Source organism: Doryrhamphus excisus, chromosome 18 (genome assembly GCF_030265055.1).
Source record: "Doryrhamphus excisus isolate RoL2022-K1 chromosome 18, RoL_Dexc_1.0, whole genome shotgun sequence".
Taxonomy (NCBI): Eukaryota; Metazoa; Chordata; class Actinopteri; order Syngnathiformes; family Syngnathidae; genus Doryrhamphus; species Doryrhamphus excisus.
The window spans coordinates 3,397,250-3,419,875 of record NC_080483.1 but is presented as its reverse complement, the minus strand read 5'-3'; the positions used below and the strand labels follow the sequence as shown (position 1 = coordinate 3,419,875).

General features: G+C 44.4%; 1 protein-coding gene across 1 annotated transcript in view; it reads left to right on the top strand.

Moving 5' to 3' along the window:
- pik3c2b (phosphatidylinositol-4-phosphate 3-kinase, catalytic subunit type 2 beta) overlaps positions 1–22,312 on the top strand; it is a 28,483-nt gene extending 6,171 nt beyond the window's left edge. Inside the window, exons 6-33 of the mRNA XM_058054615.1 lie at positions 557–668; positions 3,315–3,394; positions 3,471–3,534; positions 3,614–3,760; positions 3,833–3,866; positions 3,955–4,150; positions 9,840–9,962; positions 10,045–10,212; positions 10,325–10,439; positions 10,522–10,664; positions 10,741–10,929; positions 11,000–11,093; positions 12,158–12,252; positions 12,334–12,514; positions 12,617–12,724; positions 12,810–12,902; positions 12,974–13,103; positions 13,172–13,308; positions 13,375–13,544; positions 13,636–13,792; positions 13,861–13,970; positions 14,063–14,264; positions 14,888–15,012; positions 15,094–15,211; positions 18,158–18,230; positions 19,349–19,455; positions 20,351–20,479; positions 20,559–22,312. Of these exons, the coding sequence (XP_057910598.1) occupies positions 557–668; positions 3,315–3,394; positions 3,471–3,534; positions 3,614–3,760; positions 3,833–3,866; positions 3,955–4,150; positions 9,840–9,962; positions 10,045–10,212; positions 10,325–10,439; positions 10,522–10,664; positions 10,741–10,929; positions 11,000–11,093; positions 12,158–12,252; positions 12,334–12,514; positions 12,617–12,724; positions 12,810–12,902; positions 12,974–13,103; positions 13,172–13,308; positions 13,375–13,544; positions 13,636–13,792; positions 13,861–13,970; positions 14,063–14,264; positions 14,888–15,012; positions 15,094–15,211; positions 18,158–18,230; positions 19,349–19,455; positions 20,351–20,479; positions 20,559–20,750 (3,592 nt within the window). The 3' untranslated portion in view covers positions 20,751–22,312. The remainder of the gene's footprint in view (positions 1–556; positions 669–3,314; positions 3,395–3,470; positions 3,535–3,613; positions 3,761–3,832; positions 3,867–3,954; positions 4,151–9,839; positions 9,963–10,044; positions 10,213–10,324; positions 10,440–10,521; positions 10,665–10,740; positions 10,930–10,999; positions 11,094–12,157; positions 12,253–12,333; positions 12,515–12,616; positions 12,725–12,809; positions 12,903–12,973; positions 13,104–13,171; positions 13,309–13,374; positions 13,545–13,635; positions 13,793–13,860; positions 13,971–14,062; positions 14,265–14,887; positions 15,013–15,093; positions 15,212–18,157; positions 18,231–19,348; positions 19,456–20,350; positions 20,480–20,558) is intronic.
- Positions 22,313–22,626: the final 314 nt, after the last annotated feature.

Genomic DNA, 22,626 nt, shown 5'->3' with positions numbered 1-22,626 from the left:
TCTTGTCACCGTCCGGAATCAAGCCCACGTGTTGCTTGTGTGCCTCACACGTCTTTAAACTCACAGGAGGCCACCTCCTCCCCCGACGGTGCTGAGCTGATGTGTGGTTTCACTAATAACACAGCTTCTGTGCTGTGGTGAACCACTCCGACCGCAACACACACACACACACACACTCCCTGCTGTGCTTCTAAACCATTTGACTTCCGCTTTAGCACTTCATCCAAACCACACAGCAGTTTCTCCAAAAAGTCCTCACTTTTTACAGTGTGCTGTCTAACACAACATTTCAAGTCCAGCATGCCTGTGTGTGTGTTGTGACCATGAACTTCCTGCAGTGTACCAATAACAATAACAAGCTCCCGTGTTGGCCTGGTGCTTCCTGTTGTGTTTGGACTTTGTGTTGCTTTATCACCTTTTGGTCTTCATCTTGCTACAGTAGTCTTCCTCCTCCTTCCTGCTCTTCTCACGTGCCATCATTTAGGCTTATCACACACTGCATATTCATTTATAAACCCTTACCGTGTGTGTGTGTGTGTGTGTGTGTGTGTGTCAGCTCTCAGACTCTGGCAGGTTTGGAGTGTGTCCAACAGTGTCTAAAGTTTGACTGGGACGTCCGACTGATCCTCACCAGGAGATCTTCCGTCAACACAGAGTTGTCGCGCACGGTCTGCACTCACACATGCGCACACACACACACAATCCGATGGCGAATGAATGAATGAATGAATGGACGGAGGGAGGAAGGAAGGAAGGAAGGAAGGAAGGAACATTAACTTTACTGTAAGTATTGTAAATATGCAAACTAGTTTTTTGAGGAATGTAAAATCTTTTTTGTGTATATATTTGTAAATATAGTATCCTTTAAGTGTAAATATAGTAACTTTTTGTGTATCTTTATTGTGTAACATAATATTTGGAATACCGAGTGTAACTATTGTGCAACAATGTAACGTTTTAGTATATATATTGGGAAATATAGAAGCTTTTAAGTGTAAATATTGTGTACTACAATAACTTTAATGCAAAAATTGACACAACGTGTGTCATTATTGTGCAACCTAGTATATTTTTTGCTTAAATATAGTAAATATTTAGTCAATACATTATGGTTTTTAGCGTAAATATTGTGTAGTATAGCAACATTAATGCAAATATTGGTTAATATATAAATATTGTAACTTTGGTATAAGTGTAACTATTGGGTAATATAGTAACCTTTTAGTGTAAATATTGCGTAACAAACCGGTAGTAGTTTTTTTATATTGTGTACAGGGCTGTCAAATTATTACACAACTCGTGAGGAAAAGCGGTAGAAAAGGAATGAATGAATGAATAAATCTGATTAATCATGCTTTTAAAATTAATTAATCATGATTAATCACCATTAGCATCTATGTCTGAAATATGTCAATTTTCAGGACAGGATTTTATATATATATATATTTGCATGCATTAACGGCTCCACATGAACTGTCAATCAAGCTAAAAGATACCACACAAGCCTAAAACTGTATTTGTCACAAGTCTGTTTAATAGCGGCAGAACATTTGAATCACACTTTAAACCATGTTACTATGATATATGTACTTGTTTTGTTGTTTTGTATTTTCTAGCATACTTAAATGTAGCAAACAGGGACGCTTTTAGGCATGCCCATATGGGAGGAGTACCATATGGTACTTTGTCAGGCTTCTGCCCTGGGACCTACCAATTTGGGCGTCCCACCTGTAGACTCAACTCCTGGGCGTCTTGTCACATGCACTTTACGCTCTGTGCTTGTGTAAAAAAAAAAAAAGCTCCCACTGGGGGGGAAGAGCTATTTATGAACTAGACATTATTTTAACCTTTGCTTTCACTTTTGTGTTTTGTGGCTTTCTCTATTTCCTCAAAGTGTCTTCACAGCCCAGATTGCCCCCTCCGTCCCCTCAGTAAACATCAACACTATTAGTATGCAAATGTACCATGACAAAGGGTTGTGGTGTCCGGTTTCAAAACAGCGCCGCGCATCCGCCGACGCGAGATAAGGGGAGCAGTCTTGTGCCGTTTCTGGCCGAGCCATTTATTTGGGAGGGGGGGGGGATGTAACGCATCCGAATTATTAGCGTTACACACACGCACGCGTTTATAAAGCCGTTTTTGTGATGTTCTGAGTGTCCCTGAATGCATCTCTCATTCTTATAACGAGAATGAGGAAGTGTGTTTCACCGGATGAATGGACTAGTGAGGCGTGAATTGGAGAGACACATACAGTACATACAGTACATAGAGTACATACAGTACATAGAGTACATGGTGTTGGAGTTGTACTGTTTGTTGATGTGTTCAAGTCAGAATGAAGTTATAGTAAAAGAGCGTCACACTCATTGGCCCTCCCTCGACAGTCATCACAGAGGCGTTAAATACACTGAAAAAATTAATGTAATTAATTAAATAAATTAGTTAAGCCCTTACATCAGGGGTCTCAAACTCAATTTACTTGGGGGCCACTGAAGCTCGGGTCTGGGTGAGACTGGGCCGCATCCACATCAGGTTTTCCCAAAAAAAAAACGCATTTATTAAAAACAAAAATTTTTTAAAAACTTCGCTTTGGTTCCAATTTTCTACAAGAAAAGCTCTAATAAAACATTCCACTGTTCTCAAATATCTTACTTTTTATTTTTCTACACAAAATAAGATGAAAAATAAATAAACAAATCAAGAATAAAGAAAATCAATCAGTAATGAATAAATATAATAATAATAAAACAGCAAATAATAAAAACTTAAGAAACCACATATAGTTGGTGGGTAGACAAATTATTTTTTTCAGATTAAAATGAACAAAGCATTATTAGAGCCCTGTAGACATGACAAAACACGACTATAGTCACATTTATACTCTTTTTATTTACAACATATTGCGCAACTGCAGGGTCTTGAGACACATGCTAACTCGCAAACTAGAGAGCTAGCGACCTAAACGGTAGCCTTCAAGTTATTTCCTTTCAACTTAAAAAGCCAAATACTTACCACTTCCACACGGATAGGGAGGATAACTATTAACAGTTATTTAACCTTTAACATGAACATTAATCAAACGTAATAATTTTTTCTGTGTACATGATACCATACAGCATCCATATCAAACTTGCGCGGGCCGCACTAACATTAAACTTTCATATCAAGGCGGGGGCCTCAAACTAGTGTCCTGCGCGTCACATTTGGCCCGCGGGCCGCATGTTTGAGACCCCTGCTTTACATAGTAACTTTTTAGTATTGTACAAGCAACAGATTGTATCAAGAGAAAAGTCTAATTCTTTCCAACCCAACAGAAAGACGATGACAAGACGGCATCTACACTGAACCACGGCATCCTGTTGCAGGAGCGTCCCATCAAACAGACAGTCACAAGGTGAGGGGCGGGGCTCACACAGCACAGGCGAACCCCTGTGTGAGACCGGTCTTATCGAATGTTTCTTCTCGTACAGGGAGGCTCTGACTCTGCTGCTGGACACCTTCCACAATGAAGCCGAGTCCTTCCTGTTGTCAGAGGTCAGACCGCTACTATGAAGAAATAATAAATAAGTAATCATGTCATAAAAGATGTTTATTCTCGTGCGTGCTGCACCAGGTGGAGCTTCCGCTGCATGTGGAGCGTCTCGTCCAATCAGTGAAGGCACTCTGCAGCTCACTAGCAGCTGTGGAGTCACCTGATGTGACGTCTGCACTCAGCCAACTCCCCGCGTGCCCCTGTCGCTTGCAGCCCAAAGTCCTGAAGGTAGAATTAAAGTAGAATATAAGTTAGCCGAGTTTGGCTACACTCAATGATGTCACTTTTTTGTCCCGTCAGGACGCCTCAGTGCTGGCAGTGAGAGAGAACAGAGGTGTGCTAAGACGCCAGCGTTGCCCTCCAGCATTCGCTCCAGGTATACTTTGCCCTAACTGGCAGCTGTTCAACTTTCTGTCCCACAGAGAAAGTGGTGGAAAAGCTAACGGCGGCCATCTTGGACCTGGTGGAGTTATACTGCAGCACCTTCAACGCCAACTTTCACACCACGCCGCAGAGCCACTGCAGCACGGTGCCTGTCCAGGAGGCGGGCCGTGTTGCCAGCGTGCTGTCCTTCAGTGTCTACGCTGCACACCGCATCCCCATCACCTGGGCCGCCAGGTACCACGTGCACACACACACACACACACACACACAGAGGAGCAATGCATCACCACCTTGAGCACAATTTGTACACAAAGCAATTCAAAGTGCATTACAGAAATGAAGCATAAAATCACTTTTTATAATAAAATACTAATCAATAAACATAAAATCATTACGTTAAATTCCATAAATCAGTTCAGTTTCAGTTTCGCTTCAGCTTTTCAACATTCACACGCAATGTCTGCTGACGTTGCATCATCTAGTTCAGTGATTTTCAACCACTGTGCCGCGGCACACTAGTGTACCTTCTTCGTGGTGTTTTTCTTCTTCTGTTGTTTATTGGCGGTTGGCATTACCGCCATCTGTGAAACAGAATCTAAACCAGGGGTCTCAAACACGCGGCCCGCGGGCCAAATGTGGCCCGTAGGACACTAATTTGAGGCCCCCGCCTTGATATGAAAGTTTAATGTTAGTGCGGCCTGCGCAAGTTTGATATGGATGCTGTATGGTATCATGTACCCAGAAAAAATTATTACGTTTGATTAATGTTCATGTTAAAGGTTAAATAACTGTTAATAGTTATCCTCCCTATCCGTGTGGAAGTGGTAGGTTTTTGGCTATTTAAGTTGAAAGGAAATAACTTGAAGGCTACTGTTTAGGTCGCTAGCTCTCTAGTTTGCGAGTTAGCATGTGTCCCTGCAGTTGTTGTAAATAAAAAGAGTATAAATGTGACTATAGTCGTGTTTTGTCATGTCTACAGGGCTCTAATAATGCTTTGTTCATTTTAATCTGAAAAAAATAATTTGTCTACCCACCAACTATATGTGGTTTCTTAAGTTTTTATTATTTGCCGTACTATTAATATATTAATTTATTTATTACTGATTGATTGACATTCTTTATTCTTGATTTGTTTATTTATTTTTCATCTTATTTTGTGCAGAAAAATAAAAATTAAGATATTTGAGAACAGTGTAATGTTTTATCAGAGCTTTTCTTGTAGAAAATAGGAACCAAAGTGAAGTTTTTTTAATTTTTTTGTTTTTAATAAATGCGTTTTTTTTTTTTTTTTTTTTTTTTGAAAACCTGATGCGGCCCAGTCTCACCCAGACCCGAGCTCCAGTGGCCCCCAAGTAAATTGAGTTTGAGACCCCGATCTAAACCCTTATATACTTTAGTCACAAGTCCAGTTTTATTAAAAAAGACAATATATATCTATATAAAACATGTACCGAGTTTAATTATAAAATATTAGCAAGATTGAATTTGATCTTTTCCTGTTTAAGTTTATCCTGGGTGCGTTCTTTCAGCGCATGCTCAGATATGACGTAACACGCAGATCCACACTTTCTTCACTTTTAAAAATGGAGGCCAGCAATCGGCACTGGACTAAGCAAAGTTTGTTTTTCCATCCATCCATCCATCCATTTTCCTCCGCTTATCCGGGTCCGGGTCGCGGGGGCAGCAGTCTTAGAAGGGAAGCCCAGACTTCCCGGTCCCCGGCCACCTCCTCCAGCTCCACCGGGAGGACACCAAGGCGTTCCCAGGCCAGCTGTGAGACATAGTCCCTCCAGCGTGTCCTAGGTCTGCCCCGGGGCCTTTTCCCGGCTGGGCATGCCCGGAACACCTCCCCAGGGAGGCGTCCGGGAGGCATCCGGACTAGATGCCCGAGCCACCTCAACTGACTCCTCTCGATGTGAAGGAGAAGCGGCTCTACTCTGAGCCCCTCCCGGATGGCTGAGCTCCTCACCCTATCTCTTAGGGTGAGTCCAGCTACCCTACGGAGGAAACTCATTTCAGCCGCCTGTATCCGCGATCTCATTCTTTCGGTCATGACCCAAAGCTCATGACCATAGGTGAGGGTGGGAACATAGATCGACCGGAAAATTGAGAGCTTAGCCCTCCGGCTCAGCTCTCTTTTCACCACGACGGTCCGGTACAGCGACCGCATTACTGCCGAGGCTGCACCGATCCGTCTGTCGACCTCACGCTCCCACTTTCCCTCACTCGTGAACAAGACCCCGAGATACTTAAACTCCTCCACCTGGGGCAGGACCTCATTCCCAACCCGGAGAGAGCACTCCACCCTTTTCCGACTGAGAACCATGGCCTCTGATTTGGAGGTACTGAGTCTCATCCCAGCCGCTTCACACTCAGATGCAAACCGTCCCAGTAAATGCTGAAGGTCACAGCCCGAAGAAGCCATAAGAACCACATCATCTGCAAATAGCAGAGATGAGATTCTAAGGCCCCCGAACTGGACTCCCTCAACACCTTGGCTGCGCCTAGAAATTCTGTCCATGAAAATTGTGAACAGAATCGGTGACAAAGGGCAGCCTTGGCGGAGACCAACGTTTACCGGAAACAGGCTCGACTTACTATTGGCAATGCGAACCAGACTCCTGCCCCGTTTATACAAGGACCGGATAGCACGTAGTAGCGCGCCACCAATCCCGTACTCCCGGAGCACCCCCCAGAGGACGCTACGAGGGACACGGTCGAATGCCTTTTCCAGGTCCACAAAGCACATGTAGGCTGGTTGGGCAAACTCCCATGCACCCTCAAGCACCCTCGTGAGGGTGTAGAGCTGGTCCAGTGTTCCACGACCAGGACGAAAACCGCATTGGACCTCTTGTATCAGAGGTTCGGCCAACGGTCGTACCCTTCTCTCCAGCACCCTGGAATAGACTTTCCCAGGGAGGCTGAGGAGTGTGATCCCCCTGTAGTTGGAACACACCCTCTGGTCACCCTTCTTGAAAAGGGGGACCACCACCCCGGTCTGCCAATCCAAAGGTACTGTTCCCGACTTCCATGCAATGTTGAAGAGACGTGTCAGCCAAGACAGTCCCTCAACATCCAGAGCCTTGAGGAATTCTGGGCGGAACTCGTCCACCCCCGGAGCTTTGCCACTGAGGAGCGTCTTAACGACCCCAGATACCTCAGCCACAGTGATGGTACTGTCCACATATGTGTCCTCAGACTCTGCTTCCTCTATGGAAGGTATGTCAGTGGGATTGAGAAGGGCCTCAAAGTATTCCTTCCACCGTCCGACTACATCCCCAGTCGAGGTCAGCAGGCCCCCGTCTCCACTGTAAACAGTGTGGACTGGGCACTGCTTCCCTTTTCTGAGGCGCCGGATGGTTTGCCAGAACCTCTTCGAGGCCGACCGAAAGTCGTGGTCCATGGCCTCACCGAATTCCTCCCACACCCGAGTTTTTGCCTCGACCACCGCCGAAGCCGCAAACCGTTTGGCCTGACGGTACCTGTCAGCTGCTTCCGGAGTCCCACAAGCCATCAAGGCTCGATAGGACTCCTTCTTCAGCTTGACGGCAGCCCTGACCTCTGGTGTCCACCATCGGGTTCGGGGCCTGCCACCGCGACTGGCACCGACCGCCTTGCGGCCGCAGCTCCGGTCAGCTGCCTCAGCAATGGAGGCACGGAATATGGCCCATTCGGACTCAATATCCCGGTCCTCCCCCGGGATGCAGGTGAAGCTCTGCCGGAGGTGAGAGTTGAAGACTCGACGAACGGGAGACTCTGCCAGACGTTCCCAGCACACCCTCACTACTCGTTTGGGTCTACCAGGTCTGTCCAGCATCCTCCCCCGCCATCTAATCCAACTCATCACCAGGTGGTGATCAGTTGACAGCTCAGCCCCTCTCTTCACCCGTGTGTCCAGAACATGCGGACGCAGGTCTGATGATACGACTACAAAGTCGATCATAGACCTGCGGCCTAGGGTGTCCTGGTGCCAAGTGCACTTATGGACATCCCTATGTTCGAACATGGTGTTAGTTATGGACAAACTGTGGTTCGCACAGAAGTCCAATAACATCACACCGCACGGGTTCAGATCAGGGAGGCCGTTCCTCCCAATCACGCCCCTCCAGGTCACACTGTCATTGCCCACATGGGCGTTGAAGTCTCCCAGTAGAACGACGGAGTCACCAGCTGGGGTGCTCTCCAGCACCCCTCTGACGGACTCCAAGAAGGCCGGGTACTCCGAACGCACAAATGACAGTCAGGACCCTTTCCCCAGCCCGAAGGCGTAGGGAAATGACCCTCTCGTTCACCGGGGCTGACTCCAACACAGAGGCACCAAGCCGGGGGGCTATTAATAAGCCCACACCAGCTCGCCGCCTCTCCCCTGCAGCAACTCCAGAGTAGAACAAGGTCCAGCCCCTCTCGAGGAGTTTGGTTCCAGAACCCAAACTGTGGGTCGAGGTGAGTCCGACTATGTCTAGTCGGAATGTCTCAACCTCTCGCACAAGTTCAGGTTCCTTCCCCACCAGCGAAGTGACATTCCATGTCCCAAGAACCAGATTTGGCCGCCGAAGACCAGGTCGCCTACGCACCCGCCCTTGACCGCCACCCAACACACATTGCACCGGACCCTTATGCTTGCCCCCGTAGGTGGTGGGTCTACGAGGGGGAGATCCCGTGTGGCTTCTTCGGGCTCCACGGGTGAAGGCCCGACCACCAGGCGCTCGCCTGCGAGCCCCTCCCCCGGGCCTGGCTCCAGGGTGAGGCCCCGGTATCCCACATCCGGGCGAGGTACGCTTTCTCCTCTCGTTCTTGCTCATATGGGTCTTCTGAATCACTCTTGGTCTGACCCGTCACCTCGGACCTGTTTGCCTTGGGAGACCCTACCAGGGGCATATAGCCCCAGACAACATAGCTCCTCGGATCAAAGTTTGTTTTTGATTCAAACAAAATTTCAAGACTGGACAGACGAAAAACTGGCAATACGGAGTTATTCCAACAAGTGAAAGAAAAACTCGGGGAAGCCGGTATCACATGATGTTGATGTTTACGTTTTACTGGGCATGCCCTATTGACTATTCTGGTTGATTTTCACGGCGCATGTAGACAAGAGATTGGAATATTCCTTTCCATGGATACCATTGTTTCCCGAAAGGTCATTCGGAAAGAGAAAAACTTGTCATGTAAAAACGTGGCTACTGTGGAGTGTCTGTGGTGTAAAGACTGGCAGAGCAATGTAATATTGGTCCGTGTGGCAACACCTACCTTGTTCCTCCCATAGACTTATTGATGCACGTGTGAGGTCGTGGTGACATTTTGGAACATTTTTGGTTAGTGGTGTGCCACAAGATTTTTCCAATGTAAAAAACGTGCCGTGGCTCAAAAAAGGTTGAAAAACACTGATCTAGTTATATTTAATGTTATATTCAAAAGTGCTTGAACATTTAAATGAGGAAGCAAATTATTTCTTTCACAAGTGATAATCTGGTGGGATAAAGGAATCAAATGTGCACGTGAAACATACATTCGACTTCAGTTTCCTCTCTTTAAGTGAAAGTGAAAGAAAGAAATGATGTTGAGAATAAACATTTTTGAAATCCGAATGAGGGGTTGAAGCCAACATGCGGCGTAAGTGAACTCCTTCTCTGCCAGTCATCCATCTGTGCTCACAAAGGCAGACTGCCTGGGAACTAGCAGTGACCTCTCACCTCTGAGAGGAGGCGGGGCTGGCTGCTTTGCCTGACACCTGGCTTAAGCGTGTGTGTGTGTGACAGAGAGAGAGAGGGAGCGAGAGAGACACACACGTGTAATGGCCTGTTAGCATTCTTTATGAAACACATCAAGAAGGGCTGAAAGTCACATGACCACAAGCGACTAACAAAGTTGATCATTAATGTAAATGTACAAGTTTTATCTTATCTTTTCATACATGTGACGCCAGCTATGAGGGTTTCTTCCTGTCCTGCTCGCTAACTCACGGAGGGGCGGAGCTTTGCGCGCCACAGCACACCAGCAAGCAGGCGGTCAGCAAGTACCTGTTTCACCTTGTGGTGTGGGACCAGAGGTGTGTGGACTGCTGGACTACTGTCTCACGGAGTGTGCGGTCCGCCTCCCCCCCCTTAAGCTGCGCCTGCTTGTCCCTGCAGGGTTTGCTTCCCGGTGCAGATCAACCAGTTGCCCAGAGAGACTCAGTTGATGGTGACGCTGTATGCCAGCTCCCTGCCGCCCCCTGGTGGAGTGGAGGAGAAGGGGAAACAGCGGCGGAGCATCGAGGCTCTTGGCTGGGTCACCATGCCGCTTTTTAACTTCAGACAGTGAGTAACGTGATGTCACTTCCTGTGCAAGGCAGCAGCTCTTATCCAGTTAGAACAGCGGGAAGTGTGTATGGATGTGCGATAGTGCTGTTCACAATGTGTGTGTGTGTAGCGTGCTGACGTGTGGAAGGAAGTTGCTGGGCCTGTGGCCATCGACCCCTGGGAGGAGCGGGAACGCTCGCTCCAGTTCGCCAAACTTCAGCCAGCCAGACAGCGTCATCCTGCAGGTGAGCGTCACGTTTGGACATCCACTCCGGTCTGAAGTGTTTCAGAAAAAAAAAACGAATTGAGGTGATTGGTTTGACACAGGTGGACTTCCCCACCTCGTCCTTTGAGGCCCACTTCAGCACGCCGCCTGCAGCAGATTTCTGTCCTCAGTACGACTTTTCCAGGCTGGATGCCATCAGCCAGATCCAGCTTCAGGATGTGCTGCACAAAAAGGCTTTCTTCTGGTCAGCTCCACGCCCACACATGCATGCAATATTTGTCTGCTGGTTCTTCTGTTAAAAATCGGGCAAATCCGTGCAGGTTGACGGCAGAGGATAAGCGTCTTTTGTGGGAGAAGAAGGCGTTCTGTCAGGCTGAAAGTGCAGCGCTGCCGCTTGTTCTCGCCAGCGCCCCCTGCTGGCAGTGGGCCTGTCTGCCCGACATTTATGCACTGCTGAAGCAGTGGGCCTGCTTGGGGCACCTGGACGCCCTGGGCCTCCTCCATGCCTCGTACGTCCCTGCCCCCCCAGACAGACATTAGGCCTGTGAGGTCCCGTGTGACCATTTGTGTGTGTTTCAGCTTCCCGGACCAGGAGCTGAGGAGAACTGCTGTCCAATGGATGGACTCCATCACTGACCCAGAGCTGCTGGACTTCCTGCCTCAGCTGGTCCAGGTAGTGTTTTGACATTTTTTTTATCCTAACTAAGAAAGACATGTTCGCAGTGTAACTTGGTGAAGTTAGTTTCATCTTTGTCTCACCAAACACTACAGCGACATTACTGACATCTAGTGCCCAGTGTAGAATACTACATTTTGTCAACGTCTTTGAATGCGTCCCTTAAAAGTCTTACAGCAGGGGTCTCAAACTCAATTTACTTGGGGGCCACTGGAGCTAGGGTCTGGGCGAGACTGGGCCGCATCAGGTTTTCCAAAACCCCCCCCCAAAAAAACGCATTTATTAAAAACAGAAAAATTAATAAACTTTGCTTTGGTTTCGATTTTGTACAATAAAAGCTCTGATAAAGCATTCCACTGTTCTCAAATATCTTACTTTTTATTTTTCTACACAAAATAAGATGAAAAATAAATAAACAAATCAAGAATAAAGAAAATCAATCAATCAGTAATAAATGAATATAATAATAATAAAACGGCAAATAATAAAAACTTAAGAAACCACATATAGTTGGTGGGTAGACAAATTATTTTTTTCAGATTAAAATGAACAAAGCATTATTAGAGCCCTGTAGACATGACAAAACACGACTATAGTCACATTTATACTCTTTATTTACAACATATTGCGCAACTGCAGGGTCTTGAGACACATGCTAACTCGCAAACTAGAGAGCTAGCGACCTAAACGGTAGCCTTCAAGTTATTTCCTTTAAACTTAAATAGCCAAAAACTTACCACTTCCACAGTGCCACATTTGGCCCACGGGCCGCGTGTTTGAGACCCCTGTCTTACAGTATATTTATTTATATACATATTTCTTTATTTATTTATATACGTGAGGTAATTCACTCCTGCAATAAAATCCTGTTGTTCTGGCTATCACATCTGATCTTTGTCTCACCAAACACTACAGTGACATTACTGACACCTAGTGCCCAGTGTAGAATACTACATTTTGTCAACGTCTTTGAACGCGTCCCTTAAAAGTCTTACAGTATATTTATATTTTAGTTCATTTAGTCATTTAATTTTGTTGACATGCTTGTCTCCTGATGTCAGGCTCTGAAGTACGAGTGTTACCTGGACAGCTCCTTGGTCCGCTTCTTGCTCCGCAGAGCCATCGGAGATGTTCGCATCGCTCACTACCTCTTCTGGTGAGTTTCCACTTAACCACACCTTCCTCTGGACTCCTTTTGTCGCGACGACATGTCACCTGACGTACGTCTCCTCCTCAGGCTACTGAAAGACAACCTGCAGGACAGTCAGTTCTACGCTCGCTATCAACACCTGCTGGCCGCCCTGCTCTGCTGCGTAGGACGAGGCCTCCGAGATGAGTTCGACCGCCAGTGCTGGATGGTGTCCATCCTGGCCAAGGTGGCCCAGAACGTCCGAGACGCGACGCCTTCCAGCAGACAAGTGAGCTCGCTGACAAAAATCCAGTCCATAATTATTCATGAAGTTTGAAACTATGTGAGGAACTCTATTAGATGTGATCTTACGTTAGTGTGTGTCTCTCAGAATGTGCTCAGAGAAGGTCTGGAGGAGATGAAGCAGTTCTTTTCAGTCAACAGCAGCTGTAGACTTCCTCTGAACCCCGCCATGCTGGTCAGGGGCATCAACATCCAGGTGAACGCACGCACACACACACACACACACACACACACATGTGCTTATCTTCTGACTCATGCTGGCCTTCTGGTGTCTTCTGTAGTCATGTTCTTTCTTCAACTCCAATGCTGTCCCGCTCAAGCTGTCCTTCCAGAACGTGGACGCCTTGGGCGACAATGTCAACGTCATCTTCAAGGTGAAGTCTCCACAAACGTAAGCAAACTGTTTGTGGAATCTTTGGAGCCTAACTGTTGTCTCCGACCGTAGTCCGGGGACGACCTGCGGCAGGACATGCTCACCCTGCAGGTTATTCGCATCATGAACAAGATCTGGATCCAGGAAGGTCTGGACATGAGGATGGTCATCTTCAAGTGTTTTTCCACCGGCAGAGGACGAGGTGAGGATGCTTATCTTTTTATATCCGATCACAAATGACTGACAGGTGTGTTGTCACATGCTCCCAAGGAATGGTGGAGATGATTCCTCAGGCTGACACGCTGAGGAAGATCCAGGTGGAGCACGGCGTCACCGGGTCCTTCAAAGACCGACCGCTAGCCGACTGGTTGCAGAAACACAACCCTGCTGAGGAGCAGTACGACAAGGTTTACACCGGACTGCATCTTCGTTCCTTTGAGCAGGAGCGCATCTTCATTCATAAATGTTCTCAGGCGGTGGAGAACTTCATCTACTCGTGCGCCGGCTGCTGCGTGGCAACGTACATTTTGGGAATCTGCGACCGCCACAACGACAACATCATGCTGAAGACCAGCGGTCACATGTTCCACATCGACTTCGGAAAGTTCCTGGGACACGCTCAGATGTTCGGAAACATCAAGCGGTGAGTGCTCCTCAATCCTTCTGAACAAGTTTCAACAGCACAACCTCGCTCGTGGTGATCATGTGGCGCGTGGATCGTGTGATGCCCGCAGGGACCGCGCACCCTTTGTGTTCACCTCCGACATGGCGTACGTCATCAACGGCGGCGACAAGCCATCCAGTCGCTTCCACGACTTTGTGGACCTGTGCTGTGAGGCCTACAACCTGATCAGGAAACACACACACCTCTTCCTCAATCTCCTGGGACTGGTACGCAAACATGCAGACGCACGACCAAGCGAGGTTGATGACTCAGCATTTTGTTTTGTCGCCGCCAGATGTTGTCCTGTGGCATTCCCGAACTCTCCGACATCGATGATCTGAAATACGTCTATGATGCTCTAAGGCCTCACGAGTCTGAGGCCGACGCCACCATGTACTTTACCAGGTACGCACACACACACATCCATCACACAGATTCCATGTTGATATACCACATGGCTAAAAAGCACACGTGTGTGTGTGTGTGTGTGTGAGCAGGTTGATCGAGTCCAGTCTGGGCAGTGTGGCGACCAAACTCAACTTCTTCATCCACAATCTGGCTCAGATGAAGTTCGCCTCGGCGGAGGATCGTCCCATGCTGTCTTTCGCTCCTCGAGTTCACACAGCAAAGAGCGACGGTGTCATCAGAAACCTCTACATCTGCCGCCACGTGCGCACAGCCAACAGTAGCAAGGGATACGTGAGTCACGCTTGTTTTTCTTTAAATGTGTTTTTTTTTTTTAATTACAGGTGCTTCTCGGGTGAACCTAACAAGAAAACGTTTTTGTCATAATATTATGAAGAAAAATCATTTTTGTTGGATATGTTACCAGTTCTGATATAATGACAAACAACACAAATTTGGGAAAATTTGGTTGTGGGAAGGCACGGCGGTCTAGTGGTTAGCGCGAAGACCTCACACCTAGGGTTCAAGAGGCGGGGTACACCCTGGACTGGTTGCCAGGCAATCACAGGGCACATATAGACAAACAACCATTCACACTCACATTCATACCTATGGACAATTTGGAGTTGCTAATTAAGTGTATGTGTTTTTGGAATGTGGGAGGAAACCGGAGTACCCGGAGAAAACCCACGCATGCACGGGGAGAACATGCAAACTCCACACAGAGATGGCCGAGGGTGGAATTGACCCTGGTCTCCTAGCTGTGAGGTCTGCGCGCTAACCACTAGACCACAAAATGAGGTGACATGGAACGCCATAAACCGGGTCCCCGCCTGTACTTGCTCCTGTACTGGTTTCATTAGCATGCTATGTCGGACATGCTATGCTGACTTGCTCGCTGGGCTTTGCCGTTTCAGGCCTTTGTGGTGAAGGTGGAGCGTGAAGGTCAGCAGGAGGTGCTGTTGGTTCAGAGGACCTTTGAAGAGTTCCATGAACTTCACAGCAAACTGAGACTTGTGTTCCCTTCTTCCAAACTGCCCAGGTATACACACACACGCGCACGCACAACACAAAAACCTGTCTGAAAAAACACTTCCTCGGGTCCTCTTTGCCCCACCCACAGCTTCCCCAGCCGCTTTGTGATTGGCCGTTCCCGTGGCGAAGCGGTGGCTGACAGGAGGAAAGATGAACTGAACGGTTACGTGTGGCATCTGATCCACGCCTCCCCCGACGTCTCACAGGTTAGTCAGACTCCCCAGCGACTCTTGGTGTTCATTTAAGTTTAATTCTTCAAAACTGTCACCCGACAATGTTAAAAGATACTAAAAAGTCCTTTAACCTTCCTCTTGTGTTCGCTTTCTGGTATCATCTCTTATGTTAACGGGTCGGTTTTGACCCATGTATTAAATCAGCTATAAAATACACTAAAAACAAAAGTTACCATCAAATTTGCTTCTCATGTCTTGGTTACCTTCTTAGGCTTCCTCATGCATGAAAATGTTGGTTTTAATACTTTTGGTGTGGGCATGTAGGCCTTTTTTTGTCACTATACCCCTCCATTTTAATTTCCAAAAATGGTAAAATGAACCTCAAAAGAATCATTTTCAATTTAAGTTTTTTTTGTTACCTGGCTATTACTGAGAGCTATAGAACATATCTCTTAAATCAATTAGTTTTATTTATTTTCTCATTTTAGTATCAATCACTAAAGAAACATCTATGGTGTTGGGGTGAATTTTGACCCATATATATTAATGTCAAGAAAAGGTAGAAAAAGTTATTGTTTTCAGTTATAGAACTTTAGTATAAAGTGAAATGAAAAAGCAGAACAGGTCCAGATCTTGGTTCACTGTACTTCTTGCCATTCTTTCCATGATTCAAATTGTAAATGTGAAATCAATCAAATCAATCAATCACATCAAATGAGTGAATTCACCTCACATGTCTGGACATTGTTTTTCTGCTGGTATATTGGAAAAGCGGTCAAAATGAGAATCCCCTGAAGCTTACATGATGAGAAGAGGAGCTGGTTGTCATTGTGTTGGCTAATTGTACACTTATGATTTCAGTTGTGGCTCAAAATATTGCTTTATAGTCATATTATTATAACCGGGTCGAAACCGACCCTAAAAATACAGTGGTCATAATTTCAACCAGACCATTTTAAAATGTAGTAAAAAATATTTTTTTGGTTTTATTTTGTTGAAATAGAGTTTCCTGACATAGTCAAAAAGCCTTGATGCAATAAACAAATGTTATGTGATTCTTTTTATGCATTAAAATGTAAAACGGGTCGGTGCCGACCCTAACACAAGAGGAGGGTTAAAAGGCCTCTCAAATTGTTGTTGTTGGAAACGATTCCTTCCATGAGCACCACTAGCAACCATGTTGCCCTTTCTGGCCACCAGGGGGCAGCAAAGAGTTTATGTGGCCGCTGACCGGGATGGTTTTTGTACTGAAAAATTAGGAGGAAATTCTGTAATTTTAGAAGGAAATATTGAATGTTTGCAAGATATCACAATAATTTAATATATAATAATACATAATATATTATAATATAATAATACAATAATAACTACTTAAAAAAATACTACATAAAAAATATACATGTAACTGCTTAGTATGAAGGTGTCCAAATCGCCATCTGCAGGTGTTTTTTTTCTCATTAGCCCACAGCACATTCGAAAACTATAATTTAACAAAATGGCAAACATGGAAAACTCAGCCGTCATTTTGCAACAATAAAGCCAACATATTATGGGGAAAAAGTTGCAATCTGACAAGAAAACAAATCGCTACTTTTGTAGAATAAGGAAAAATACCATGATTTCAGTAGCATCACGTTGAAATATACAAGAAAAAGTATAATGTTGTATGCGTATAAGTTGTAATGAGAAACAAAACAAAACAAGGACTAAAGTTGTAGCTTTTAGAAAATGATAGTTAATAAAGTCAAAATTTTATGGCAAAGTCATTTCAACAGCTGTGATTTTACAAGAATAAAGTCAACATATTGCAATTATTAAGTTGCAATTTTACGAGAATCAACTTGTTAGAGTATGAGGGAAAATAAAGTCATTTTAGGAGCATAAAGTTGAAATATTAAAGAAAAAAATATATTTTTCCAAGTCATAATACCAATTTGGGGGAACTTAAGCCGAGGGAAAGAGCTCTAATATGGCGATAATGTCAAAATATTATGTGAATGAATTGATAATATTACAAAAATATTTCAGAAGAAGGTTTATATCTGCTTTTTCATATCAAAGTGGCATCCTTTTAATTTTTCACTGCAACACTAAATGAATAAAAATATCTAAAAAAGCTTATGCTGACACGTTGGCTGTGCTCAATCTGACCCCCACCCGCTTTACATTTCACTCTGACCTTTCTCAGGGCTTATTATATCAGCATAAACACACACACACACACACACGCTGGGAGGGATCAGCTTTGCTCTAGCAGGTCTTTCCAGTTTGGGCACGCTGGCACTCAAATTTCATATGATAATTATTATTTATCACGCATCCCTGTCTGTTAGCATGGACCTGCAGCATAATGTCTTGGTCGCATTTTAATATGGTAATGGTTTAATTTCAATTGAACATGCATCAGATTACAATTGAGTGCATCCCATAATCAGTTCCCAGTTCCACATGTCCAAAAGGAGTAGGAAGAAGCAAAGCTTATTAAATCCTACCCCTCCATCTGGTACTTTTACAATTAGTTACTGTTACATTTGTTCACTTCCTGCTTTCCTAATATAATTGAATTTTAATTTTAATTTCCACATACTGAAATGCTATGGCTAGCATAACGTAGTCTTAGCATAGAAGTGTTTCAAATGTACTTCTTCCCTGAGATCATATTTCTCCTCTCTTGTAGAGAAGTATTGGATGACATTTTTAGCTAATTGGTTATTTTTAGCCTGATGCATTATTTTAGCTGTTTGAAGATGAACTATATCAGCAAGTTGAAGTAATTTGTGATTTTAGAAATAAGGAGTTAGTATGTTCTCTCTAGGCGGCATTATGAATTATCCTTACTGACCTTTTTTTTGCGGTACATTTAGCGAGTGAAGATTGCTTTTATAGTTATTAGCCCATATATACACTATAATATAGTTATGTTGACTGTCACAGTGTATATTAATTATCGTGTGTGTGTGTGTGTGTGTGTGTACGCAGTGCGACCTTGTGTACACCTTCTTCCACGCGCTGCCAAGAGACGAGAGGCCTGCGCCGAGCAGCAGCAAAGCAGGTTTGCATGTCATGCCACACACACACACACACTGTCCTAGCCAAGACACCAGGAGCTCAGTTAATACACACACACACACAAACACACACAGCAGTGATAAAGCAGGCATAACCAGTTGAACACACCATCAAATCTTATCACACCCACCTTTTAGTTTCATTTCTTTTTGTACTTATTTAGAGCAACTAAAGTTGAAGGCCTTTTCCCCGGACAGGAACCACACCCAAGATAAAACACACCCATGCCAGCACATAGTCAGGGGTCAAAGTTCATCGTCATTTGCAGCTTCGGCTCTGCTCACGTGTCGAATTTAAATCTGTTGTTGTTCCTCATGTCAATCGGCCCACTTCCTGGTTTCTTATTTTTTTGTCACACTTAAATGTTTCATTTTCATCAAGCGTAAATGTAATGGGATGTAATGGGACACACAATTCCAAAAGTTTCAACTTTTGGGATCATCAAGATGTTTCCTGGCAAAATTGAGATAAGACTTAATGTTCTTTTTGTCCAGCAGTGGTTTTGGTCTTGGGTCTCTGCCATGCAGGCCGTTTTAGCCCAGTGTCTTATGGTGGAGTCACGAACACTGACCTAAACTGAGGCAAGTGAAGCCTGCAGTTCTTTGGATGTTGTTGTGGGGTCTTTTGTGACCTCTTTGGTGAGTCGCTGCCCACTGGGGGGGGGGGTCTTCTGGTTGGCCGAAGGATCACCACTGTTCCATGTTTTTAGCCATTTGTGGATAATGGCTCTCACTGTGTTTAGCTGGAGTCCCAAATTGATTTTTAACCTTTTCCAAGCTAGTAGATTTCAATTAATCTCAGTTATGTTTTATAACGGGGGGGGGGCGATCACTAAGGTTTGGATTTTTTCCCCTCCGTTAATAACAAAAAGATGAATTTAAAAACTGCGTTCAGTGTTGAGTTGTGTTGTTATTGACTGATATTTACATTTGTTTGATGATCTGAAACATATCAGTGTGACAAAAATAAGAAATCAGTAAAGGGGGGGGGGGCAAACACTTTTTCACACCACTGTCAGTCCCACATATTCATACAACATATAATGCATAGCCATTGTTTGCGTATATGTGTGTTTACATGTGTGTGTACATGTGCATTCAGAGATGTCATGGACTCCCGTTTCCGGAAAAGAGCTTGGTGAGGTCAAACTGTCCATCTGCTACAGGAACGATAAACTCTTCATCATGGTCATGCACATTCGAGGACTGGTAAGGGTGTGTGTGTGTGTGTGTGTGTGTGTGCTTACAAGTCACATGTTCTTCTGATGTGCATTGACTTTAGTGCAGGGGTCTCAAACACGCAGCCCACGGGCCAAATGTGGCCTGCAGGACACTAGTTTGAGGCCCCCGCCTTGATATGAAAGTTTAATGTTAGTGCGGCCCGTGCAAGTTTGATATGGATGCTGTATGGTATCATGTACCCAGAAAAAATTATTACGTTTGATTAATGTTCATGTTAAAGGTTAAATAACTGTTAATAGTTATCCTCCCTATCCATGTGGAAGTGGTAAGTTTTTGGCTATTTAAGTTTAAAGGAAATAACTTGAAGGCTACCGTTTAGGTCGCTAGCTCTCTAGTTTGCGAGTTAGCATGTGTCTCAAGACCCTGCAGTTGCGCAATATGTTGTAAATAAAAAGAGTATAAATGTGACTATAGTCGTGTTTTGTCATGTCTACAGGGCTCTAATAATGCTTTGTTCATTTTAATCTGAAAAAAATCATTTGTCTACCCACCAACTATATGTGGTTTCTTAAGTTTTTATTATTTGCCCTTTTATTATTATTATTATATTTATTTCTTACTGATTGATTTTCTTTATTCTTGATTTGTTTATTTATTTTTCATCTTATTTTGTGTAGAAAAATAAAAATTAAGATATTTGAGAACAGTGGAATGTTTTATCAGAGCTTTTCTTGTAGAAAATCGGAACAAAAGCGAAGTTTTTTTTTTGGTTTTTAATAAATGCGTTTTTTTTTTAAACTTGATGCGGCCCAGTCTCACCCAGACCCTAGCTCCAGTGGCGCCCAAGTAAATTGAGTTTGAGACCCCTGCTTTAGTGTGTGTGTATGTGTGTGTGTGTGTGTGTGTGTGTGTGCGTGAGCAGCAGCCTCTGCAGGATGGAACAGACCCAGACCCGTATGTGAAGCTGTACCTCCTCCCAGACCCTCAGAAGACGAGTAAGAGGAAGACAAAGGCGGCACGCCGCACGTGTAACCCCACCTACAACGAAATGGTATGCGAGTGTGTGTGAGAAGTGTCTACGGACCCACCCGGCTTGTTTTGAATCACTTTATGGCGTGTCGCTCCTACAGCTGGTGTATGAGAGGATTCCCCGCGGGGACCTGGACCAAAGGGTGATCCACCTGCGGGTTCTGGGGGACGGTGCCTTCTGGGACAACACGCTGCTGGGAGAGACCTTCATCCCCCTCAAGAAGCTGGTCCCGGGTCAGCACTGGGTGGACTGGCACCAGTTGGGGGGCGCCAGCCCGGACTCCGCCCACTGAGCTGGAAGCGCTCAGAGGAAGAAAAGGGAAAAACCTTTTTTTAAAGTGAAGGAGAGTTTCTTGTCAAGCTGCTGCAAGTGTCAGGTCGTTAGATGAACATTCTAGTCACATGACACAACCACTCTAATTTATTGATTGAATAAATCCGACTTTTGAGCAGATGTTATGCTCAGGTGTGCTGAAGAGGTAATAAGTTATACTAACTTAGTGTTTTAATTCAAGGGGAGCAAAGGATGTACAGCAGGGGTCTCAAACTCAATTTACCTGGGGGCCACTGGAGCTAGGGTCTGGGTGAGACTGGGCCGCATCAGGCCCAGTCTGATGCAAAAAAAACAAAAACGCATTTATTAAAAACAGAAAAATATACAAACTTTTTCAGTGCTTTGGTTCCGATTTTCTACAATAAAAGCTCTGATAAAACATTCCACTATTCTCAAATATCTTAATTTTTTTTTCTGCACAAAATAAGATGAAGAATAAATAAACAAATAAACAAAAGAATAAAGAAAATCAATCAGTAATAAATAAATATAATAATAATAATAATAATAATAAAACAGCAAATAAGAAACCACATATATAGTTGGTGGGTAGACAAATGATTTTTTTCAGATTAAAATGAACAAAGCATTATTAGAGCCCTGTAGACATGACAAAACACGACTATAGTCACATTTATACTCTTTTTATTTACAACATATTGCGCAACTGCAGGGTCTTGAGACACATGCTAACTCGCAAACTAGAGAGCTAGCGACCTAAACGGTAGCCTTCAAGTTATTTCCTTTCAACTTAAATAGCCAAAAACTTACCACTTCCACACGGATAGGGAGGATAACCATTAACAGTTATTTAACCTTTAACATGAACATTAATCAAACGTAATAATTTTTTCTGGGTACATGATACCATTCAGCATCCATATCAAACTTGCGCAGGCCGCACTAACATGAAACTTTCATATCAAGGCGGGGGCCGCATGTTTGAGACCCCTGATGTACAGTATGCTAATACTAGCTGAGGTCCAATACTGAACACAGTTGTGTTTTTATTGTGAAAAGCACAAGCAAATGCAAACTGCCTTCCGAGATATGATGACGTCTTGGCTAGGACTTCTTATATTTGGCTGTGTTGATAGATCCACTGTTTGAAAAGTAAAGACTGAAGAACGTGTGCGGAGCAGAAAGATGTTGATAGCAGGCGTCATGAGACTCCCCGAGTCGTCTGTGATTTGATACTTTTTATAGCGAGCTCGCCTGCATTGTATTTTTTATTTTATTATTTTTTTGCTAAGTGCAGCATGAAGGGGACCAGACTTCCTGTGTCCACATGCTCTTGGTGCTGTGAAAGCTAACTGACCTTTGTTGTTCCCAACACCACCACCTGTGAAGTTGTACTTCATGGCGACAACGCTTCGTGTTGGAAAAAAAAAAGACCACAACAAACGTGTCGGACTCACTGTTCCCATTCCCAGTCAGCAACTCCTTTGTATTAACTTTGATTTTGATGATTTGCACTACAAAATAAACTTGAACGGAACGTAGCTTTATTCTTTTGGTTCATGGGACTTAGTAACAACTTTGATCGTAACATTCATTCTGTTTTTCCTGGGAGCACATTTATATCCATGAAAAACAAATATGTTCATGTTATTGGCGAAACTAGAGCATTTTTGCTACATAATATATGCAGTATATAAGCTAATATATATTGACTGCATCATACAGGTAAACATATTGTATCAACGACATAATGGATGCCAACTGGATGACATATGACTTTAATTCCTTCATGCCACTGCCAGCATGCAGCAGAAGATGATGACGTAGCAGAACACCCTCTCCTGTGAGTTGTTATGTAACAGCAACCGGTAGAT